Genomic DNA, 22,629 nt, shown 5'->3' with positions numbered 1-22,629 from the left:
AGATCGATAAAAGCATGATCTGTGAGAGGAGCAGGACAGATATCACTGGATTTAATAAAAGGAGACATGAAATCAGAAATCATCCAATAATCTAAGCGATTTTTTTAAGAGATCTGCACTAAACCAAGAATATGAACAAGCATCAGCATGCATAAACCTGTAAGCATCCAATAGAGGAAGTTACAAAAATCATTAATAATGGTATTACCTCTGCGTGATTCTTGTTTAGAAGGAAATCTATCCATACATAAGTCAGGAGCTTCGTTAAAATCTCCTCCGACTATTACTGCAGCAGAGGGATATTTACTTTTTGAAAAAAACTGCTGTTTTGCTTATGATTGTTAAAACCATAAACATTGGCCAAGATAAACAAGAAATCTCCCAAAAGAATAACAACAATAATCCATCTGCCCTCAGAAGAAGAAAAGGACTGAAGAATAGAGCCGCTACAATTACGATCAAGCAAAATAAGAACTCCAGCGGAGTGGTTAGTACCATGACAAAATAAAATATTACCTCCCCATTGATTGCGCCAAAAAGTTTCATCTTTGAAAGAAGAATGCGTTTCTTGAAGAAAATAAATCTCTCTTTTCTGTGACATACAAAATAAAAAGAAAGCTTTGCGTTTAGATAAATCACGAATCCCCCGTACATTTAGAGAAAAACAAGAAAGTTTAACTGACATACGAACAATAAGACATCACGAGAAAAACTTAACCGCTACAGTAATAAAGAATATATAAAATGTAATACAATAAAGTGCAAAACTTAAAACTTATCCAAACCCCTCTTTAACAGCGTAAACTTATTTTAAACTGTCTCCGCTTAACTTAACATATTACAACAATACTGCGTATTTATCAGCTGCTTGTCAATTTCCATACTTTGCCAGTTAACAGTTCCGCAGTGAAAATGGCAATAACCATAACTGGCATAAGAGCACCTAACCTCTAATGTCCATTAGAAGTCAGATATCGTCCGCACAAATCCTCTTTCCATCAACAATAGCAAATGGACCCTTGAAACCAGCACGACGACCCTCTTTTCGGGCTTTCTCCACCAACGGCCACAGTTTATTTCCGGGCTTCCTTCGTTCTCTGCGTCAGGTCCTAATTTTTTTCTGTTTGAGCACTTCTGATTTTTTTGCGTCAGCCCAGACACGGTCACGGTGAGACCGCGAGAGGAACTGTACAATTATCGTGCGAGGACGTGCATTACCCAATTTAGGGCCAAGCCTGTGCGCAACATCAATCGAAGATTGCAGAACATCCGCTAAACTTGGGGACACCTGAAGCAAAATGTCCATTATGACCATTTTGACATTCTCCCCATCGACTTCCGGAACACCTGCGATCCTTAAATTCCATCGTCTCTTATAGGCGTCCAGCTCATCCACACTTTATCCCATAGGCGTTTATTTTCTGCAGCCAAAGTCAAAGACATCTCAGAGTCCAGTTTATCAGATTTAGCAGCTGTATCCTCTGATGTTTTAGCAACAACGTTGACCCTCGCTGCAAGGTCAGAGATAAGGATAGAATTGGACGCGACAGATTTCTCGATCTCCAAAAGTTTCTCCATGAAGTCATCCTGCTTCTAACCCAGTCTCTCTATTGCTTCAAGCAGGACTGCATTTGAAGGATCTGAGGCTGGGCGCCGCATTTTCGGTAAAGGGCTTGCTCCGGGAGACTCGGGAAAGCACGTGTCCAGTGAGTCCAGAACATTAGCAGATTTGGCATAAGTATGCATACGTTTAACACTCTCGGATCTCAAGCAGTCATCCACCTACATTATGACGCCACACCGCAATTCCCGGATCCAAACACGTGCTAGTCGTTGCAGAAAAGAGGAAAAAGCTCTCAAAAATATACAAACTCACTAATCGCAGTATGTTAAATATATGGAGAGCATAAAGTGTATGAACTCAACGCATGAAAACAAATAAAGTCTTCAGGGGCAAAGAAGAGCCGCCAAACACAGATACAGAGAGAGAATTGGGTCTCATTTCCAGCTCAATGACTCTCGACGGATGTGGCAGGGACTGAGGACTATCTGTGCCTTCGGAAAAACAAATCCTCCGCGGAGGTGAGAGCAGATCCGTTGCTGGCCGACGAGTTAAACATCTTCTACGGCCGCTTCGATTGCAACGGCGGCAGCGCGACTCTGCCGTCCAGCGCGTCAGGAAGCAGCAGGCAGAGCAGCGATGATCCTGTAATCACCGTGCCGGAGGATGAGGTTCGGAGGGCGCTAAAGAAAGTGAATGTCAGGAAAGCAGCCGGACCTGATGGGATAACCGGCCGTGTTCTGAGGTCCTGCGCTGATCAGCTCTCTGGTTTGTTCACTTCTATCTTTAATGAGTCCCTTGCTACCTCCGTGGTTCCCACCTCATTCAAAAAATCTGTCATTATCCCTTTGCCAAAGAACAATAAACCCTCTTGCCTGAATGACTATCGCCCAGTTGCCCTCACATCTATAGTCATGAAGGTTTTTGAGAGACTTGTAAAGAGCCACATTTGCTCCTCCATACCTGATACTTTGGACCCTCTTCAGTTTGCCTATTGCCCAAACAGATCTACTGACGATGCCATCTCTCACGTCCTCCACTCTTCCCTCACACACATGGACAGCAACAATGGGAATTATGTAAGACTGCTATGCATTGACTATAGCTCAGCTTTCAACACTATAGTCCCCATCAAGCTGGCACCTAAACTCACAGATCTCGGCCTAAACTCCTCACTCTGTGACTGGATTCAAGACTTCCTCACCGGCAGACCTCAAGTGGTGAAAGTTGGCCAGTTCACCTCAAACCCCATCACTCTGAACGTAGGAGCCCCACAGGGCTGTGTCCCGAGTCCCCTGCTCTACTCTCTCTACACGCATGACTGCGTGTCCTCTCACAGCTCCACATCTATCATCAAATTTGCTGATGATACTGTGGTTCTTGGCCTCATCTCCAACAACGATGAGACAGCTTACTTGGATGAGGTAGAGAGACTCACATCATGGTGCCAGGACAACTGTCTCTCTCTGAATGTGAGCAAAACTAAAGAGCTGATCATGGACTTTATGAAGAGACAGCAGCGACCCTACACTCCTCTTATGATCAGTGGGACCCCTGTGGAGAGGGTGAGCAGCTTCAAGTACCTCGGTGTAAACATCTCCGAGAACCTGACTTGGACTACACACATCCAAACACAGGTTAAGAAAGCCAGGCAAAGATTGTACCATCTGCGACAGCTGAGGAAATTCAGGGTCTCACCAGCAATCCTGAAAACTTTCTATTCAGGGACCATAGAAAGTGTATTGACTCAGTGCATCTCAGTGTGGTATGGAAACAGCTCCAATCAGGACTGCAAAGCACTACAGAGAGTTGTGCGCTTAGCTGAGCGCATCTCAGGGTCTGCTCTCCCCTCTCTGCAGGACATCTACCTCAAACGCTGCAAAAATAGAGCTGTCAAAATAATCAAGGACTCAAATCACCCTGGTAACCGTCTGTTCACCTTGCTTCCATCTGGTAAGCGCTTCCGTAGCCTGATGGCAAAAACTGAGAGACTTAGGAGGAGCTTCTTCCCCCAGGCCATCAGGCTCCTAAACTCTAACTCTGTGTCATAACATCACTTGACTCCATGTAAATATCACTATATCAATAAGCTATTCATAATTTTTTCTACCTCATATTGCTGCTATTTAAATACCCTGGACAACTTTTTTGCACATTCTTTTGCACATTCCTCTTATATTACTATTTAAGTCAACAACATACTGACCTGCACATTTATATTTATATTTTTTATCTTTTATTTTATTCGGTTTTTTTTTCTACTTTTCTTTTTCTTAATTTGTATTCTATACAATTGCACTCTCCTTGGAGCAGACTTGACTTACATTTCACTGCTGGTTATACTCCGTATAATTGTGTATGTGACGAATAAAAATCTTGAATCTTGAATTAATTTAAATATCAACAATGCAAAAAATGCCTTGCTTTTCCCACAAAATAAAAATAAATAAATAAATAAAGAGTAAAGAAATTAAAATTAAAAAAAGAAAAAAAAAGAAAATTAAGGAAGCAAAACCCTTTGTAACTCGATACTTTTTAGCCTTTTAGCCATAAGCCAGTAAGTGTCACTGGGATGCGCCGCCTCTGTTTTTGATGGTCCGCCCTGACCCTGTCAGACAGATATGAGTATCGCTGCGGCATCAGAGGTGGTAATTCATTACCGCTTCTCGGTGGCTCACCTGCGCGGCGCGTCCTCCGGCCCCAGCGCGGCACGCTAACGAGAGATGACAGGGTGGCGAGAGCGCGAGGCGAAGCTGAATGTGTTCATTAGGAAGAGGATGACAGGTGCTGAGAGGAGAACAGCGACTGGCCTCTCTGATCAGAAGGGCAGAGCTGGATTTCTCAGGGTGTCCACCTGAGACGCGACCCGCCTGCCTGTCTGCCCAACCAGATGTTCCACCCCTCACAGGCACTTGATTTATTATTCAACTGACTGATTTAATGGGGTCATCTCATCTATGGTTGACCATGAGATGATATGATTAAAAAGATGAGTTTCTCATGAATTTCTGTAACCTGGTACATTCTTTTAAGGGTTAATAAATACTTTCTTGCATTTAAAAAACTCATTCTAATCTACTGTTGTGTGTTTTTCATGATTTCCCTCTCATTCCCTTCGGTTTGTCTCTGTTTGTATCTACAGTATCCGTTTCCTTTCTTTGTGTTATTGTTCTTTGTTGTTTCTTGGATCTCGTCTGTCTTCATCCTCCTTTACTCAAACCCATCAGTCTTTCCCTCTCAGTCTGTCACTTCTCTACACTCATCTGTCGCTCTTAGTCCTGTTATAGATCTTCCTCTTCCTCTGTGTGACACCCTCCACTTACTGACATTTCAATTGTCATGCTTACCGTCTCTTTCTGTTTCCCTCATTCTCTTCCCTCAGCATTCACTCCGTAAAGGAATATGACACCGGGTGGAGCAGCTATCAGAGAAAAATACTTCTCGTTTAAAAGCAAGACAGATCTAGCCAGGAAAAGCAAAATGAACAATGAACTCTGTGTTAAATAAGTATTTGGCCGGGAAAATAACATGTGATTTCTCCAGGGAATGTAGCTTTAAGTACAGGTATGTCATCCTGACTGACAACATAAAACGCTGATATGAGTAGTTATGTAAAGGAAATACTTTTGAAAAGCTGACATCACAGGGCTCCAGTTAAAAAAACTAACAAAAAACTAAGGAGCCATTGGCTCCTATAAGAAACAAAATTAGGTGCCAAATTAATTTTTAGGTGCCACAGAATAAACTTCTTTTATTTATTTAGGCCTATGTTTATGTCTCATCTTTTCTTGTCTTTATCAGAATTTCAATCCAATTTGTAGATGTCCTAGGAAGTGGGGACCAAATGTCTTCTCCAACTTGAGAACTATATACAGTCACAAAGAATTGCTTATTAATCTGTACTAATATCATGGACCATAACTATGCCAGCATCACTTGTTGTTATATGTCTTTCACACATCCAGTCTGTATTTCTTCATTAGTAACATGCAATTTTATAGGAGGTGTTGAATTTTTCAGTATCTTTAGCTCTTTGCATTGTTTCTTATCATGTAGACAATAGCTTAAGTAAAGTAGTAAAGAGAAAGATACAATGGGTTCATGTGCCGCTTGGACTGAGGCGCTAAAGCGATTGCTTATGTCGCATCAAAACGCTATTTATTATTGAATTTCATTATTAATTTGGCAGAATTTTAAAACTGATCATTTGTTTATTAGAAGGTAACAAAGCACAAAGCTTATTGCGATTATTGGATGGCAAGTGTGCTACAAATAATATGAAGTTCACGCATTACAGAACACAGCATATAGATTATAGAGCTTGATAACAAGAGGCCATATTAGCATCGATTATAAACGAGAACTGTCCACACAGCTGACAGCTTTACCTGTTGTAGTTTGTTCAAGTTGTGCATGACATAGACACTGCTTTTCTGCACTTTTAGTTGCACGTCTGTGTAATTTTCGATCTCTCTCGTGCTGCACAACTGGAGCTGCTTTTAGCAGGTGTGCTATCAGCGCTTGCAATCTGCAGACACGAGGACTGCTTGAAACTCTTCTTTTCCACTAAAACTTTGATGCGCATCGTATCAGTTTACTACCTGTACATCAACATAAAGGATGTGATCGCAAACTAAAAAAAGGTTTTTAAATTTTTAAATCATGACATGTAAATTTATATAGTCACATTTTTATTTTAGTTTTGGTTTGTTTCCTGTCCTTGTTGAGTGTGATTATTAGTTAATTCTTGTCCAGCTGTGTTTTAGTCGTTATCTATGATTATTCTGTGTATTTATAATCCTGTCTGTTCAGTTAGTTTTGGTCTGGTCTACTCGTTACTCCCGGTGTTCCTGTGTGTCAGCCCTGCCTTGTCTTGCCCTGCCTTGTTTGAATTAAAGACTGTTATTTTGAGCTTATCCTCGTCTCGTGTTCCTCGTTCCTCCCCGTTGTGTGCACTGTGACAAAAGGGACTATTGTAATGGGGAAATCAACTGTAAGCTAGTACAGCACTAATTACTAAACTCAAATGAGTTAATCTGTTTCCTAGCAGTTAAAATATAGTCATTTTATTGATTTATTTTTAATTCAGTGATTTTAACTTTTTAGTTATTTAATTTAGAAATATTTCATATTTCAAGTATAATTTATGTGAGAGAGTGGTAATATCATTGTGTTCCTATTGGTCAGTGTTAGAGGAACTTAGTCTAACAGATAACCTGCTTTAGACCAGGTTAGTTTCCTTACGTAAGTTGCCACAGTGACTAAGCTTGATCTGGGCCTATGTTAAATTTGCTTTATGGAATTTGACAATGAGTCAGACGAACTGAAATAAGCCTGGCTTATTTGGTTAACTTGTTTTATGAAACAGGCCTTGAGGCATTAAAAGTGAAAAGCAATCATACTTTCTCCATTGCATCGAATCGCATTGTGTTGAATCGAATCAAATTGAAATCGGATCGCACTGCATTGTAACAGGGGCGCATCGTATCACATCGCATCGGTACCTGCTTCATATGTATCTTTAATGTATCGTATCGTTTGCTATGCATCGAGATGCGTATCGTATCAGCCTGAGTCATGAGATGCACATCCCTAATGTATATGTATGTGTGTATATATATATATATATATATATATATATATATATATATATATATATATATATATATATAGTATAAAAATAATTATTAATAAATTACAAAATCATGACCATTTTAAGAAACTACATGGAATATTTCTACATTTTTACATCACAGGACCATTTAAGATGATCTAATAAACACAAAAAGATGATTAAAATTTTTACATTTGATTACAAAATGCTAATTACAAAAAAAAAACTATAAAAATATTTTTATATGAATTTTCCCCCCAATATTTATACTTTTTAAAACTCATGTCACACCAATTATGATTGAACTAATAAATAACAAAAATAAAAAAATATTATACAATTTCCCTTAAAAAATTATATATATATAAAAGTGTTATCCATCAATTACTCAGCCTTATAAATGTTAAAACTTTGTCCCTCTTTTACAGAATCTCACATGTGCACAGGAATACATTAATCATGGCCATAATTCATTCCCTAGATTTAATTGTGTTCCCTTATTTTAGTTTCATCGTAGCAAGGATGTACAAGTCATTCCTCTTTTCAGTTAAATTCTGGCTACAGTTTAGAATTTGTTCCCACAACTTAATCCATTACCTCGTTTTAGCAGATCATGCCCATGATGTACTAATTGATTTAATCCAAACAAGCCAATGATTGGCTAAACTAGGGAATGAATTGAGTCACGGGAACGAATTCTTATTTTGTGGCCAAAAATGTTATAATTTTTTTCCACGTCATGTTGAGGGCTCCATGATCTCTAAATGGACACACATTGACATACACTCGCACACGCGAGTAAGTCTGAAGGTAGAAAATGAACAGCAAGCTGGTGAGTCAGTGTGCTGGAGTGGAAGATAATAATCAATGAAGGAAACGACCGAGAATGGAAAAATCCAAGAATACCTCCCCTTATTTCCCATATCCTCTCATTTCTCCTTTTTATATTTAACAGTCATCTGCATCCCTTCCTCTGTGTCATCACATTTCTTGACAGCTCAAGTGTAAAATCAGAATGGGTCAGGATGGGTGAGAAGTCGATTAGTGAGACTATGGAGTTCATCTAGATTTTTATTACTTTTTTATGAAGCAGTACATAAAAAACAATAATTACCAAATCCAAAAGTTTTAATTCATTTTTTTTGCTAACATTTTGCAATAAATATTTGAGCCTTTTTTACACTTAAATCTGAAAATATGCCTCTAGTTTGGTCCCTGTCATTAACTCCCAGTCTATTTGCTTTGCTGTACAGCATTCCTTGTATTTTTTACAAAGCCACTCATAAATTCACAATTCTTTTCCCTTTAAACACATGCGCATGAGTGAGTTATCAAATGCTGAACCACCAGCTAATGCTGGATCTAACGTGCAAAGCAAACAAACTTTAAATGTCAGCTGACACGGATCCATAAAATGCAAACAGGTGCGTAAATTCTTAATAAGCGCCGAGAGAGATTAGCACCAGTAGTTCAAGCCTGATTTGATTGGAACCGTGGTGCAACTTCACCTCATTAGTCGACAACAACAACGTACAGCTACAAAAGGAAACGAACATGTGATCTGTGTTCATCTGAAATCTGTAATACAAAAGATTCAAGTCTTCAGAAAACAACACGCCGCCTTCTGCAGTTAAGAAGCAATCCTGTGCTTAATAGCAACAGATCAGACATATGCAGATGAAATGAAGCCTGAACAAAAACAAATGAACTAGGCATTAAACCGAAAGAAAGACATCTCGCTTTTCTTTATTTTAAAAAACGTTACTGATGCTGCTGTTGATTTCAACAGAAAATAAGTTCAATTCATTCCTCAGTTTGTAAAAGCAAGCAAAATTGTTTACAATAATGCATTTTCAATGGAGGTCTAATTGAACCACATTAAAATATGCACTGTTTTGATACTATTGCCTCAATACTTTAACATTACATGTGTTAAAATGAGACTAGTGTGACAGAATTGCTTTCTAAGCTTGTCTAATTATATTTGTGAGTTCAACTGCCTACAACAGTAGTCCTATCACTAAAATCAAGACCACGATTTTACAGTTCAAACACATTTTTATAGGCAGCAATTAATATAAGTGCATAAATAAAACATGCATATTTCAGGTTGGAAACATTTCAGGACACTTGTCCTATAGACTTCCATTGTAAGTGTGTTACTCTAAATGTGATTTTTGCTTGTTTTTACAAAATGAGGAATGAAATTATTTGTATTATCAGTTGTATCGGACCTTAAGATTTAGGGGAATAGCTAATGTGTTGTAAAAGAACATGATAACAGCAAATAAATAAATGAATATAAATTATAAATACAAAAAAATAAATAAAACACTTACAGACATTAAAAATCAATAAATAAACAAACTAAATAAATAACTTAACAAGGACATGAAGATAATTTACCAAACCATAAAATCACATACAATCACAATTAGAAATATTCCAAAACTATTATTCATAATTTTATCTGAGAGACATGAAATGTGTACTTTTAAAGTCATTTGTTACGCCACAAGACCATTAAAAAGAGATTAAAACAATTAAATTTAAACCCAAAATCGTGATATACATTAGTTAATATGTATTAATATTTTAATATAATTATTTTTCTTAAAATAATTAACTTTATGATGACATGAAGACAATTTGTTGAGGACATATTAAGGGTAATCTGATATCCCTTGCTTTTACCCATGATCTCAGGAATAATTACTAAATTATGGCCATTTTTAAGTCACTTGTTACACCAAAGGGACCATTTAAAAATATTTAATGACAAATAAATAAATAAAACAACACATTATATTTGAACTTATAAAAAATAAATACAGCAAATACATAAATACTTTAAAAATGTACTTAAAAAATTGGAAATGAAGATAAACTGAAGACGACATCTTAAGCATAATATTCAGTTCCCTGCTTTTACTCCACCAGAAGATCTCAGTTAGATGCCAAACGTGCCAATTAATGTTGGGCTCAAGCTGCCTAATTGCACTAATCTGCTAACGGCAATAACGATGAAAAGGACCGTCCGTGAAGACCACCCACCACATCTCTCTCACTCCTCCTGTCCCCTGGGGAAAGGCTAGTGACAGATAACACGAGGGCAAGCCAGCTGGCCAATTTCCCATCAACCCCTGACCTTTCTGCGATGTCTTCAAAGCGTCTGATGATGGGCTAAAGCCACCTGTGCTCAGGTGATTACGGTAAAGGGCAAAGGATTAAAGGCACTAAACTGCTTACCGTGATTAGGAGAAACACTCAACACAACGTTTAATTGTAAAAAGTCTCATTAAATTCCAAAAGCCCTGGGTTGTTTGTCATTTGGAAACCATTAAGTTGAGAAATATCATAAGTGACTTATGGCATATAGGCAATTAGTGTGTAGTTTTGAGCAAATTCTGACAAATTTATACAAAGTACCACATTTTCTTAAATGTAAGTCACATTTTTATCATCTGAAAAGTGTTGTGACTTATAAGTGACATTTAGATTTATGCTGAATGAGAGAAGTACATGAGGCCAAGTTCATTTGTATAGCGAATATCCCACATGGCGATATCACTTAAAATAAATTTAAGGCTTGGCGTTTATAATAAAAATGGTTTTTAATGAATGTCACTATAGTTTGTTTGTTTTATACTTTTTTCATTCCTGTTCTGAACGCCATTATACTAAAGGATTTGTTGTGGAATTAAACTATACAGTTATAATGTTTGTAAACATTACATTTACCAGTATTTTACATGATTTTTGAATTTAATAATAACATTTGACTTTTACACTGATTTTACACTGCAATTTAGTCATTGTGCGACTTATAGCCAGGTGCAACTCATTTTGGGGGAATTAAGGAACTGTGGTTCTGCAGAATTGTACAGATTTTCTTCAAGAATGTTCTTTTCTTCAATGTTAAGGAGATCTTGCACTTTAAATCAATTACATATGATGTGCTTGCAAAAGTGAATGTAATTAAAAATAGAAACATTGCAACTCAACTCACCATTTATAGAAAAAAAAGATAATACTCAGAGAAATGTTTCTCTTAGATGCAAATATGTGCAAATTAAAGTACCTGCACAAAAACCACAGAAACGTTTAGGACCTTTTTCAAATGCAAGACTGAAGAAGGTCTGCTGGGACTATAACGTTTTGGGACCAAGAGCATTCATCCAAATCATCTGCTAAAGGAATCTGGGACCCAGCAATTCATTTTTGTCTGTAAATGTCCCTCTGAGGACATCCTGGGTTTTTTGGGCAATTGTTCTGAGACCACACGTCTAAATGTCAGAGAACTCTGAAAAATCAATGTGTTTATGAAAGAAAATCATACGCTGCTTTAAAATCTTTCCTGGGACATTAAGGATTGTGAAAATTAACCACATCTGAATACAATAATATTAATCAAAGGCGTTTTGAATTTTAGTAACAGCCATTGTTAAAAGCCACAGAGATGAAGCTGTCATGGTAAAACCCCCAGACATTTGGTATCTCTCAAAACCAGAGATAAAACTCTGGCAAATATGGTCTCAGTGCAATTCATGAAAAACAAACATCCTCTAGAAATTAAATATAAATATAGAGGAGGTCCAAATGAACCATCCCTTCCATTATACAACAACAAAAAAATCTAATTGCAATATTTATTATAAATAAATAAATAAATAAATAAAAAATTTAAATAATGACTTAATAAAAAAAAGGTTTGCTCCACTTATTTGTAGGGCTGCACAATTTGGCCAAAACTGTGTGATGATATAAATACGGCTATTAATAATAATAATAATAATAATTATTATTATTATTATTAAATAAATTATTTATAAACTTATTAAAAAAAGAAATGTTACTATTGAAATATTTCACTGTTAAATTAAATTTATAGTCTTTAAGAAAATTACATTAAAATAACAATAGTAATAATAATAATTAATAATAATCCACATTGCAACTGTAAAATTACAATACTAATATTTATGCCTCTCTTTATTTTAAATGTCAAGCTTTTTTTCTGGTGTAAAATCACGAGGAAACCTTAAAGCTTCTCATTCTTCTGTTAATAAGCGCTTCTCATTACAAGTATGGGAAATGCAGCATTTTTGTGCTCCTAAATGCACGTTAAAGCAACTGAAACAGAGAACAAAGATACAGAGATGGAGTTTGTGGAACAGCATTTGTTGTGAACTGAGCCACTCTGAGATGCTGAAAACTGATGGATAATGAGCTGCTCATGTGTAAAAACACATTCACTGTAAAATACACTCTGAAACACGCAGTGCATACGTGCATATTTATTTAATGGGGAAAAAAACACACTGTGCCATATTGTGATTTGAGTAGGTTTTTTTTTTTATAAGTAATTACTTCGCGACCACAAAGAGTACATTCTATATAGTATGTGTATGCAGTGTTTACAGACTTGGACTCTATTTGTGGTGGCATTTATGCAAATTCATTCTCTGCCAGCAGGAGGCGCTTTTAGAGCACGAGAAATAGCGGTTTCCGCAGTAACGCTGACAACAAAACAGTGCTCTGCTCACAAACGCTGCTTTATCAGGCATTACATGCAAGACGAAATGAAAATAACATCCAAAATTTTCTGAAGACAGTCGGTACAGTGATATAAAAACACCTGCACATGTTTCGATTTTGATGTAATCTGGACGAACTACATTTGCCATTTTGTCGTCACGTGACCGGCGTCGCGTCACTGCCATTCATAAAACCTCTCCCATGGCCTCATGCGATAGTAAATTGTTCATCGTATGCACACGTAGTAAGCCATCCAGGTACTTTTTGCCTACTCTTTTATGAGTACAATGAATTCGGACATACTATATACTTCGCCTACTATATAGGAAGTAAGAATACAGTTTTATTTCGATTACTCATGCAGCCCTACATTATAGCATCAGTTACTTTCAAAATAAACCTTAAAACTTAGCTAGCACTGACCTGGAGGGCATTGTAGAGCAGCTGATGTTCAAACTTCTTGATTCCCAGGATCTGCTGGAACATCTCATATAGCTGTTCTTTGCTGAGGATGAGTTCGGATACAGCGCTGAAAGGCATGCGTCCTTGCGGCCGCCGCTGGTCCTCTTCTCCTTTGTAGATGGCATCGTATTTAGTGATCCAGGAGCTGAGGACAGTCTCTTTGCTCAGGCCGTCGATCTCGGGCAGGCTGCGCACGCGACGCTCGATGTTCTTCTTGAAGACCTCGCGGAAGTCACTGGCAGAACAGCCTCCGCTCTGTACCATGCGCGCCACTCGCTCGCTCTTCAAGAAGCCCTGATGGAAGAAACGGTGACAGGGTCAATCCATCGGTACACTATGATGAACACAAGAAAGTTTATTTTTTTTACTCATCATTACATTAGAAGTTCAGTTCATTTAGTTATACATAAAATGAATGCACTTGAACACATCTTTTATATGAAGAAAGTGTTTTTAATTTCTGAATTGATAGTTGGATACTTGGTAAATACAAGAAAGACATCAAAGAAAATAAATGTCCTTGAGTATTTAATAGTTCACTGATTCTATTAAAATGCCCATTCAAGTGGTGACCAAAAAAAAAGCAATGAAAATGAAAAAAATAAAAGCAATGCAGTGCATTTTTGGTATCTGTATTTATTTTTTGAGGCATAAAAAGGGTTATACAACTGACCTGCAATCATAAAATAAAAGATAAAAAAAGAAGATTAAAACAGATTTATGTAAAGAAAACCTTAAATTTGAGTAGTTTTACTTTTTTTATTATTATTTTTATTATTATTTCTTAGTAATGACTGGGCAATATCTCTTAAAATTTATGATAATAATTTTGGATGGATGGATGGATTGATAAGGTTCCTGATATTTTTAATATCTCTGAGGCATAAAGTAAAAAAAAGAAATAAATAAAATGTCAGGGTGATGCAACTGTCCTGTTTTCATAAAGAAAAAGAGCCTCATTAAAAAAAAAAAAAAAAAAAAAAGAAAACCCTTACATTGAGTAGTCTGAGTTTTGTATTATTGTTATTTTTGTTATTATTTCTTAGTAATGGCTGGTCAATATGTCAAGGTCAATAAGTCTATTAAAATGTATGATAATTCTAAAAATAAATAATAATAATAATAATAATAACAATAAATAATCTTATCTTAAAAAAGATTTTTAAAAAGATTTTTGAAAATATTAAGATGAGTAGCATTGTTTTCAAGGTGTAAGAATTTTTTATTTTTTTTTATAATGAATGGTTACACCATATGACATTTTATTAACCTTTCGAATTTAAAGTCTAAAATGGTAAAAAAAAAAAAAAAGCTTTCAAACCATATGAAACTAATATGAACACATTTCTAAAAACTTGGCACATGCACTATAAAAAGTGATGCTGACTTATCAATTTTTTCAGTGATAAGAAGCCTATTTATGAAATATTGTTGCACTTGGTTTTTTTTTTCTTTTCTTTATCTTAGACACTCTCATTGTCACAATCTCAACAGTATCTTTGTACGAAGGGTTGTGTAAAGACGGGTCATGTCCAAGTTTGGTGGAGCTTCCTAGACGGCTAACATCATTTACAACACCTTTAATACAGCTCACTCTACTTGTTTTGCACAAATTTGGAGGCTTTTTAAGCACAGAATTACTTCACAAATGGGGTCTCTCTCTCTCAATAAGTGCTTCCATCCATTCATCATTACAAACCAAAGATACACAAGGAAGGAATTGACGTAACAAGCCAAAATTCTATTAAATCCTCAAAGCGGCTGAGCAGCACAGTTTAAGAAGACACAATGACTCAAAAGAGAGCGAAAATGCCCCACAGAGAGAGTGGCAAATCTGCACAGAAGACCATGAAAACACTTCATCACTTTTCAGTAATTTCATTTTTTTTTATATTCGGTGACCGTGTCTGGGGGAAACCGAAGCTGGCGAGGTGCGACAGAGGCGGCAGATGGAGACGAATCGCAGCTCCTAACCGCGAGTAATGGAGCGGAACAAAGACACTTCAGCTGCCTCGTCTTAAGGAGGCAGGGGAATATATCTGTGTCGAAACCGCCGCGATCGGGTAAGACGACAGGGATCGGTGCGCAACAGGAGGCAGTTCTCATAGAGAGAAACTCTACTCAAATTGCTTTTACTTAGACACCTGTAGAGACTACAAAGATTTGATTTTTCTTTCAGATTTGAGGAATGTGTTCATTTTAAAACACGATTTTAAACATAGGAGCTCCATTCGATGTAAGTGAAACAGAAATACAAACGGGATACATACAATACAAAGATATACAACTCAACTTGGTAAATACAATACAGAGAAAAGCCTTGAAATTCCTTCTTGAAAATTCAAAACGAACATAGTTGTTTGTCCATGAACAGTTCATTGGTTCCATTAAAAGCCCATTCAAACGGTGGCAAAAACAATGATATTGGATATCTTGCAGTGCTTCTTAGTACTTTAATGAGTCAGGGAATAAGTGGCTTACTTTCCCGTAGAGAAAATGAATAGTTTCCTCCTGCCTCAAAAAAGGACATGCAGGTGAAGTGACAGACAGGCGGTCATGCTGAGAGGACACGAGCCTGCTCGTTTTCTCTGAAGCAGTCAAAAACTGAATTCAGCTAAATTATTCTGATACAGCTAGAAACAGACATAATTCAGTTTCTTGAAGGTAATCTCTTTTATAAAGCCATCGTGATGAGAGTCCAGTTACAGTATGTGTTCATTTATGTAATTATCTCTGCATTCACTTTTCTTTTTTATAAAAGTAATCAAAGAGAAACAGACAGTATGTACTGTACTAGTTTCCTATATATTATGGGCGCTACATATTTTACATATGTTTCAGTGTTGATTCTCTAGAAATGCGGAAAGTTCTGGTTCTGGCTTATGATTGGTCAATACAGAGTTGTGATAAAATACACAATATATTAAGTTATGATGTCAGGCACAATCTTCGTTTAATGTGAGGCACCATATCGAGGAATCAGCAGAAAATTAATGAAATATAATATAAAATATAAAAATGTAAATAATTAAATAACATGTTAAATTGACAAATAAATAGCAGATTTTCTAATCAGCTAAATATGATGGCGTTTTAGTGCACATTAAAAAAATTAAATAAATCTAAATTTCTGAGATTAAAGTCGTAATGTTTTCAGAAAAAATTATCAAAATTATTAGAATAGTCATAGCAATACAAGAATAAAGTCAAATTATTTTGAGAATAAAGTTGAAATCTTTCAAGAATAAAGTCAAAATATTTCAAGAATAAAATCAAAAGGATGACTCAAAATGTTTTGAGAAAATCGAAATTATGAGAATAAAGTCAAAATATAAAAAAAAAAAAAAAAAAAAAAAGTCAAAATATTTTGACTTTATTCTCAAAATATTTAGACTATTCTCAAAATATTTAGACTATTCTCAAAATATTTAGAATTTTTTCTATTAATTTTTTTTTTATTATACGACCTTAATTTTATAATCTTAGATTTTTTTTACGTGGCACTAAAACACCACCATAGCTAAATGTAATAGTAAATATTAAAATAAATAATATATTTAATTCATGTTTGAAATGTAATTAAAGATAATAAAAAAAGAAATACACACCATAATGAAACTTTTATATTTATAAAATACAAAATATTAAATATTAATATAAATTTTAAAAAAGTACATATGCCAAATTATTATTTTTTTTTTTTTGGCAAATGCTTGTATTTATCCATTTACTAATGGAGTTAAAAAACAATTCATTTTTTGATTTTCAGTTTGGTATCAGTTTTGGTTTTATTGTTACATTAATAACATTTTAAAAGGTGAATTAAATAAACCATTTTATATATGGCTATTTAATTTCAAAAGTCATTCATTTTTATTATGAATCCTTTATGGGCATGAACAATCTGCGTAAGACAATCCTTTTTTTTAATTAATTTAGCCATTTATTATTTTTTAGATTTTATTTGAATATTTAACAAAAAAATCTGTTTATAATATTAAAACATGCAACTGTTTTATTAAAACAATAAAAAACCCGAGGCCTTTCAAGTCCCCTAGATTCAGTATGTTACAATGATACCCAATAAATTCCCTATTCACTGTTTTGCAGAGAAAATAAATGCTAAATTCATGTTGACTGACAAAAGAAACCTAAAAAGGACAGAGTGCTACTTTAAATGCATTAAATCCAGCCAACAAACTCAATGTTTCAGACAGTTTTATTTCCTTACCCCCTCATACGCAGCTGTCCAACCTGTACCACCTGTATTATTTGTACAGTAGACTTCGAGCACTTATATTATATACGCCTCTACAGACAGTTGCAACTACACAATGCCTCCATTTTGTGGTGGTGAAAATGTCAAACATTATTACTAATGAATCGGCCACCTAGGGATTTCCTCTCTCCCTGCTGCTCGACTTAATTGGTGGTTTAAAAGCTCATTCAATTATTTATAACCAACAGTGTGCAGGGCTGTGCTCCGTCTGCAGTGAAGAGATTAATAAGATACAGAGCCATTTGTGTAATTAAAGCTAATATGAGGAATTCATTCTGGCAGAAGAATGAGGGAGAACATCGAAAGAAAGGAATCACGGTCGAGCTGCCATGCTAACAGTAGAAGCAGGTTATGAAGGAAGACTGGGAGATTATATTGGTGTATTTGACTTCATAGGGGGCGCCGTGTCTACGATAAACACAAGGAGGGAGAGATTAGGAGCGTGTGAGAGACATAAGTCTGGAGGGTGATGAGGACAAACATTTTCATTTTTGAGAGGTGATTTAACAGCCGTTATATTAACATTTATTTGTAGGTGTGTTTCGAACACCTTATGTTTATTCTCACATTATTGCTTTGTTACAAAACCTAGAAGTGTTATCTACATAGAAAGCATCATGGACATTTTTAGAGTGGATTGTTTAAACAGATTTTTTAAATAACTAAACTTAATGGATATCTTGTTGATATAATGAAGCAAGGGGACTTAAAAGTCCTTTAGTATGGAGGGCCAAATCCAATTTTTCATAAAAAACAATAAATTATTTAATTGATCAGCTCCTGGGTCAGACGTAACAACCCAACGTTTGGGTAGTTTTTTAGTGTTACCCTGCTCCTGGGTCAGACATAACAAGCCAATGTTTGGGTAGTTTTTTTAGTGTTACCCAGATCCTGGGTCAGACATAACAACCCAACGTTTGGGTAGTTTTTTAGTGTTACCCTGCTCCTGGGTCAGACATAACAAGCCAATGTTTGGGTAGTTTTTGTATTACTCAGATCCTGGGTCAGACATTACACAGCGGTTAAGTTATTTATCACAGGGATTTTGAGTCGTCTTCTGGAGAGAGCAGTTCTAAGCGCCATCGAATTGAAGCATTTCTTTGGTAAGATACAGGTTTATGTACATTTTATTTTATATATAAAATCGTTACTGTGCTGTATATTGTTCAATTTTATGCAGAGCAACATACAGGTGCACGGTGTGAATCACCATAGCTCGCATCTGTCTTTTCGCGTGATGGAAAAGCCTGATGCTTTGCATAAAATAAATGATTATATTAATAAAGATACAGAATACAAATACTTTTGATGTTAAAATATGTCCTCAGAGCTGTTTACTGTTTGTGGGCAGGTTATGGTGACAGTCACAGTATATTTCAGCTAAAAGGGAAACGCAGGGCGGCGGTCTTAGCCATGAGTAGTTCCCCACCGAACACGACTATACGGTGGAAACAAAAAAAACAGAGTGGTCGATTACACATTAATTACTTCTGTTTAATGTTTCATTTTTACTTCTAATGTTTGTTAAATGAGTTTAAATAGGCAATATGTATAGCTTGCAAACAATAAAAACAATGTTGTAAATGAGAAATAAAGGAAAATAAAGGAAGTTATCATGCAAACCAGTGGTTGTGGAGTATTTTACAAAAGTTTAGAGGATTTAAGTTAATCTGTAAACATTATTTCATGTATAAAAGTAAAATAATAAGCTAGTATTTAAAATAAAAAATGAACCAACATTAGCTGGGTTAAATCAACCCATTATGATGGGTTAAATAAACAACCCAATTTGCTGGGTAAAATTAACCCCAAATGTGTTCTGTCCTATATTTACCCAGATCTTGGGTTAAAAGCAACCCAATTTGTTTTTTTAGAGTGCATGCATTGGAGAAAAACATTTATTTCATCATGAGATTTTCTCCCCACTTTCAATTGTTTTCCTTTAATGAATGGTTAGAATTTTTGTGAATTTTTTTAATGAAAGATCAAAAAAATTAACTATTCAGATTTATTTTCACAGCCACCTTTGCTCATATTTACCAAGTGTGCCAATATTAGTGGAAGGCACTGTATTTGATCAAAAATACAAGAAACAGTAATATTGTAAAAAAAAAAAAAAAAAAAACTGTTTTCCATTTTTTCCAGCAGTCATTACTCCGGGTCTTCAGTGTCACATGATCCTTCAGAAATCAATCTAATATGTTGATTCATGTGTTATTTAAGTTTAATTTGCCGCCTAAACAGAACATTCCAAATCAAACATTTACGGGTTCCTCCATCTATACTACATGCAGTACACAGCAAGGCAGCTCACTAGACTTTAAAAAAATGAGCTTATGTAGCTGTCTTGATCTGTAACACAGGATATGGATGACTTTCCCATGCCAAAACACAAATGTATAAAGTTTGGTATCAAATTTTAACAAATACTAAGCCAACCAAACTAAACTTAGGGGCTGCAATTCACTACTGATATACCAGAGCCTTCAATGGTCAAAAGTTAAAGACTGTTTATAAAGCTGTCTCATAAGGTCTGGAAAAGACTGAGTGCAGCAGACCGTATTATACGCTTCCTCATGAATAAAATATAACTGTTATTCACACTGGGCGGCTTGAAACATTAAAAACATTTAAATCCTCTTGCTTTCTCACCCCCTTTTTCGAAATCTAGATGGAGTGACTTGATTAACAACTATAGGATGGCTCATAGCTCCAGAGCTTGAGAAAGCTGCAGTGTGATTTGTGCTCTTTTGTTTGATCTCTTGAACAATAAGCAATACCCTTACATGTGTATTTATATGAATACGAATGTTGAGTCACATCTCCCAATGGCGAAAAACATGCTCCATTTATATCTCTATTGTGTTTGTCCCTTTTCACAAATTCGCTCAAGCGTTTCCTCTTATCGGGTTTCAAGTTCTGCCCTCAGACTCGCTACTGGCAGTCCGATTATTCACATCTGAATGGAAATCTGTGCTTCTTTTCCAGCCTCAATCGTTCTCTGAGAAAAAATCTGATGGGGAATCAACTCAAACCTGAGGAAGAGATATTTTGTGCACCGTTGATGCAGTTTCGAAGACGTATGGTGCAAGTTTCCATTGGTAATGGAAAGGTAGCTAATGACAAACAGTTTGGCAAGACACAATACCACTCTGGAAAGTTTCGATGAGAAAAAGCAGAGAAATAAGGGACTGGAAGTAATGAGCAGAACAGGATCATGTCTGGACCTACGACAAGTCAGAGTCAACTCTATAATTGGATCCTCTCAAACCCCAAAATACTAATCAGACCTACAGTATATTGCAGCCTGGCCTCATTATATTAGTACATAACGTCAACAAAACGTGCAATATTGTACCTTTTTATTAAAGCAGAAACGTACAATTTGTATGTATTTCAACGTTTAGAAAAAAAAGCTAAAAATAGCTAAAAAACTTAATTTACAATTCTTCTGTATCATTAAGATATTTGTATCAAAGCATGTATTGGTAAGCAATTTTAGGCCCCTTAACCTACCCCTAAACCTACCCATTTTATAGTGAATATAAAAAGATATAAAACATAATTAACCAAAATGTGCAGGAAATTAATGTTTTATTAACCAATATAGGATATAACTCCTACCTCTAAACCTAATCATTACTATTATTTCTGTACAGAATAAAGAAAAAACATGACAGATAGATGTCATAAAACCTGTCGTAAAGCTTCTTGAAGTGGCAATTTTTTTTAAAGAGCGCATAAGCATGGGAATTGATGCTTACGGTCGCTACTCAGGATGGAGATGAAGATCGCAAAATAAAGGCTTGAGCTTGGTTCTGTTCCTCGCAGTTGTATGGATTCTGAAGATTTGGATTACAGCATTCATTCCTTTTATAATTATGTTGTGGTGTTGGTGTTTTTTATGGTTCTATTGTCAGTCACAGCATGTCGGAAAAACGCCTTTTGTGTCCCACAGCAAACAAAGTAAATATTACACGATTAGGCTATAATTAATGGTTAAACAATTGCAGAAATGTTATCCATTTTAAGGATTTAAAGTGTAGCCTTGTTGAACATTGTGTAATCTTCTAAACAAGTTGGCAGCCAAAATCACACAGAACAGAACAGAACAAAATGTTATCATTTCATTTTAAGTAAATGAGTAAACAATTTAATAATGCAATTGAATACATAATGCTCTTTATATGACAACTGAATAAAATAAGAATCAAATAAAAACCTGTGAAGTTCATACGTAAATAATTATCAATATTGTACTTTTAAATGCTGAAAATATGTCTGCATTTTTATGTTTAAATGCTGAAGTAAATGTGTAAGTAAACATACGTTTTGTAGAACCATATTTTACGAAAAATACATACGAATTATCATGAGATCACGTTGTATATTGAGTTTGTCTGGAGCATCTTTTGAATGCAAAGAAACTGATGAAGTATGAAATTGGAGCCAAAAGAAAAAGGTAGAAAAGTAGTAGGTATAGAGAGTTTTTCATTAGTTTTGAAGGAAAGAAGTGGAGCAACGGTGCAAATGAGCGTCAGAAGGAAATGTAGAATGGGATTGAGAGAAAGAAAGAGGGCCAAAAACCTATACTTATGGCTCTGACAGGCTTCAAAGTCGGCGCCTGCAGCTATTCTGTTTGCAATACTGTCAAACAGTAATCCAATTGAGAACCACAGGGTGGTAAACACATGGGAAAAGAGTAAGAAACAAATGTGAGATGGAGAGGGAGAGGGAGAATGTGGAGGGGCAGAGGAACAAAAAAAACAGCAGATCATGACAACCTCAGGCTCAATGTGTAGAGAAATGATTCTGCCCTGGCTAAAGGGAAAATAACTCGGAACAAAACAAACATATCGGGACTCTTGTCTATTGTGTTGCGTGTTTGTGTTAGGAATGGATTTAAAGGAAAAGCCTGGTTGATTCCTCAAGACACCCTGTAAGTCAATGATGAAAAAGTCAGAAGCAGAGGGACTGGTCAATATGTGAGATGAAAAACTCAGACGCGATGATAAATCAACCACATGGTGCATTCAAGTCATGTCGGACCGATCGTATTTACAAGTAGAACGTACATGAACACCACCACAAAGTCATAGTAACGAGAGGGAAACTCTAAATTTTCTTTAAGCCCTGAGTTTCCCAGTTGGGTGCGTGTCTGTGAGAAAACGTGTC

The 22,629-nt window shown here is 35.8% G+C and overlaps 1 protein-coding gene across 3 annotated transcripts in view; it reads right to left on the bottom strand.

Annotated features, from left to right (window-relative positions):
- Window positions 1-22,629, bottom strand: part of cadps2 (Ca++-dependent secretion activator 2) — a 150,956-nt gene that overhangs the window by 91,226 nt on the left and 37,101 nt on the right. For all 3 annotated transcript variants that reach the window (XR_013783952.1, XR_013783953.1, XM_079411890.1), the window contains exon 3: window positions 13,137-13,469. Coding sequence is in view for 1 of the 3 variants with exons in the window: in XM_079411890.1 (XP_079268016.1) it covers window positions 13,137-13,469 (333 nt within the window). In the remaining 2 variants the exon portion in view is untranslated. The remainder of the gene's footprint in view (window positions 1-13,136; window positions 13,470-22,629) is intronic.

Source organism: Barbus barbus, assembly GCF_936440315.1.
Source record: "Barbus barbus genome assembly, chromosome: 48".
Taxonomy (NCBI): Eukaryota; Metazoa; Chordata; class Actinopteri; order Cypriniformes; family Cyprinidae; genus Barbus; species Barbus barbus.
Note: the sequence above shows the minus strand (reverse complement) of the source record. Positions and strands in the feature narration are given on the sequence as shown.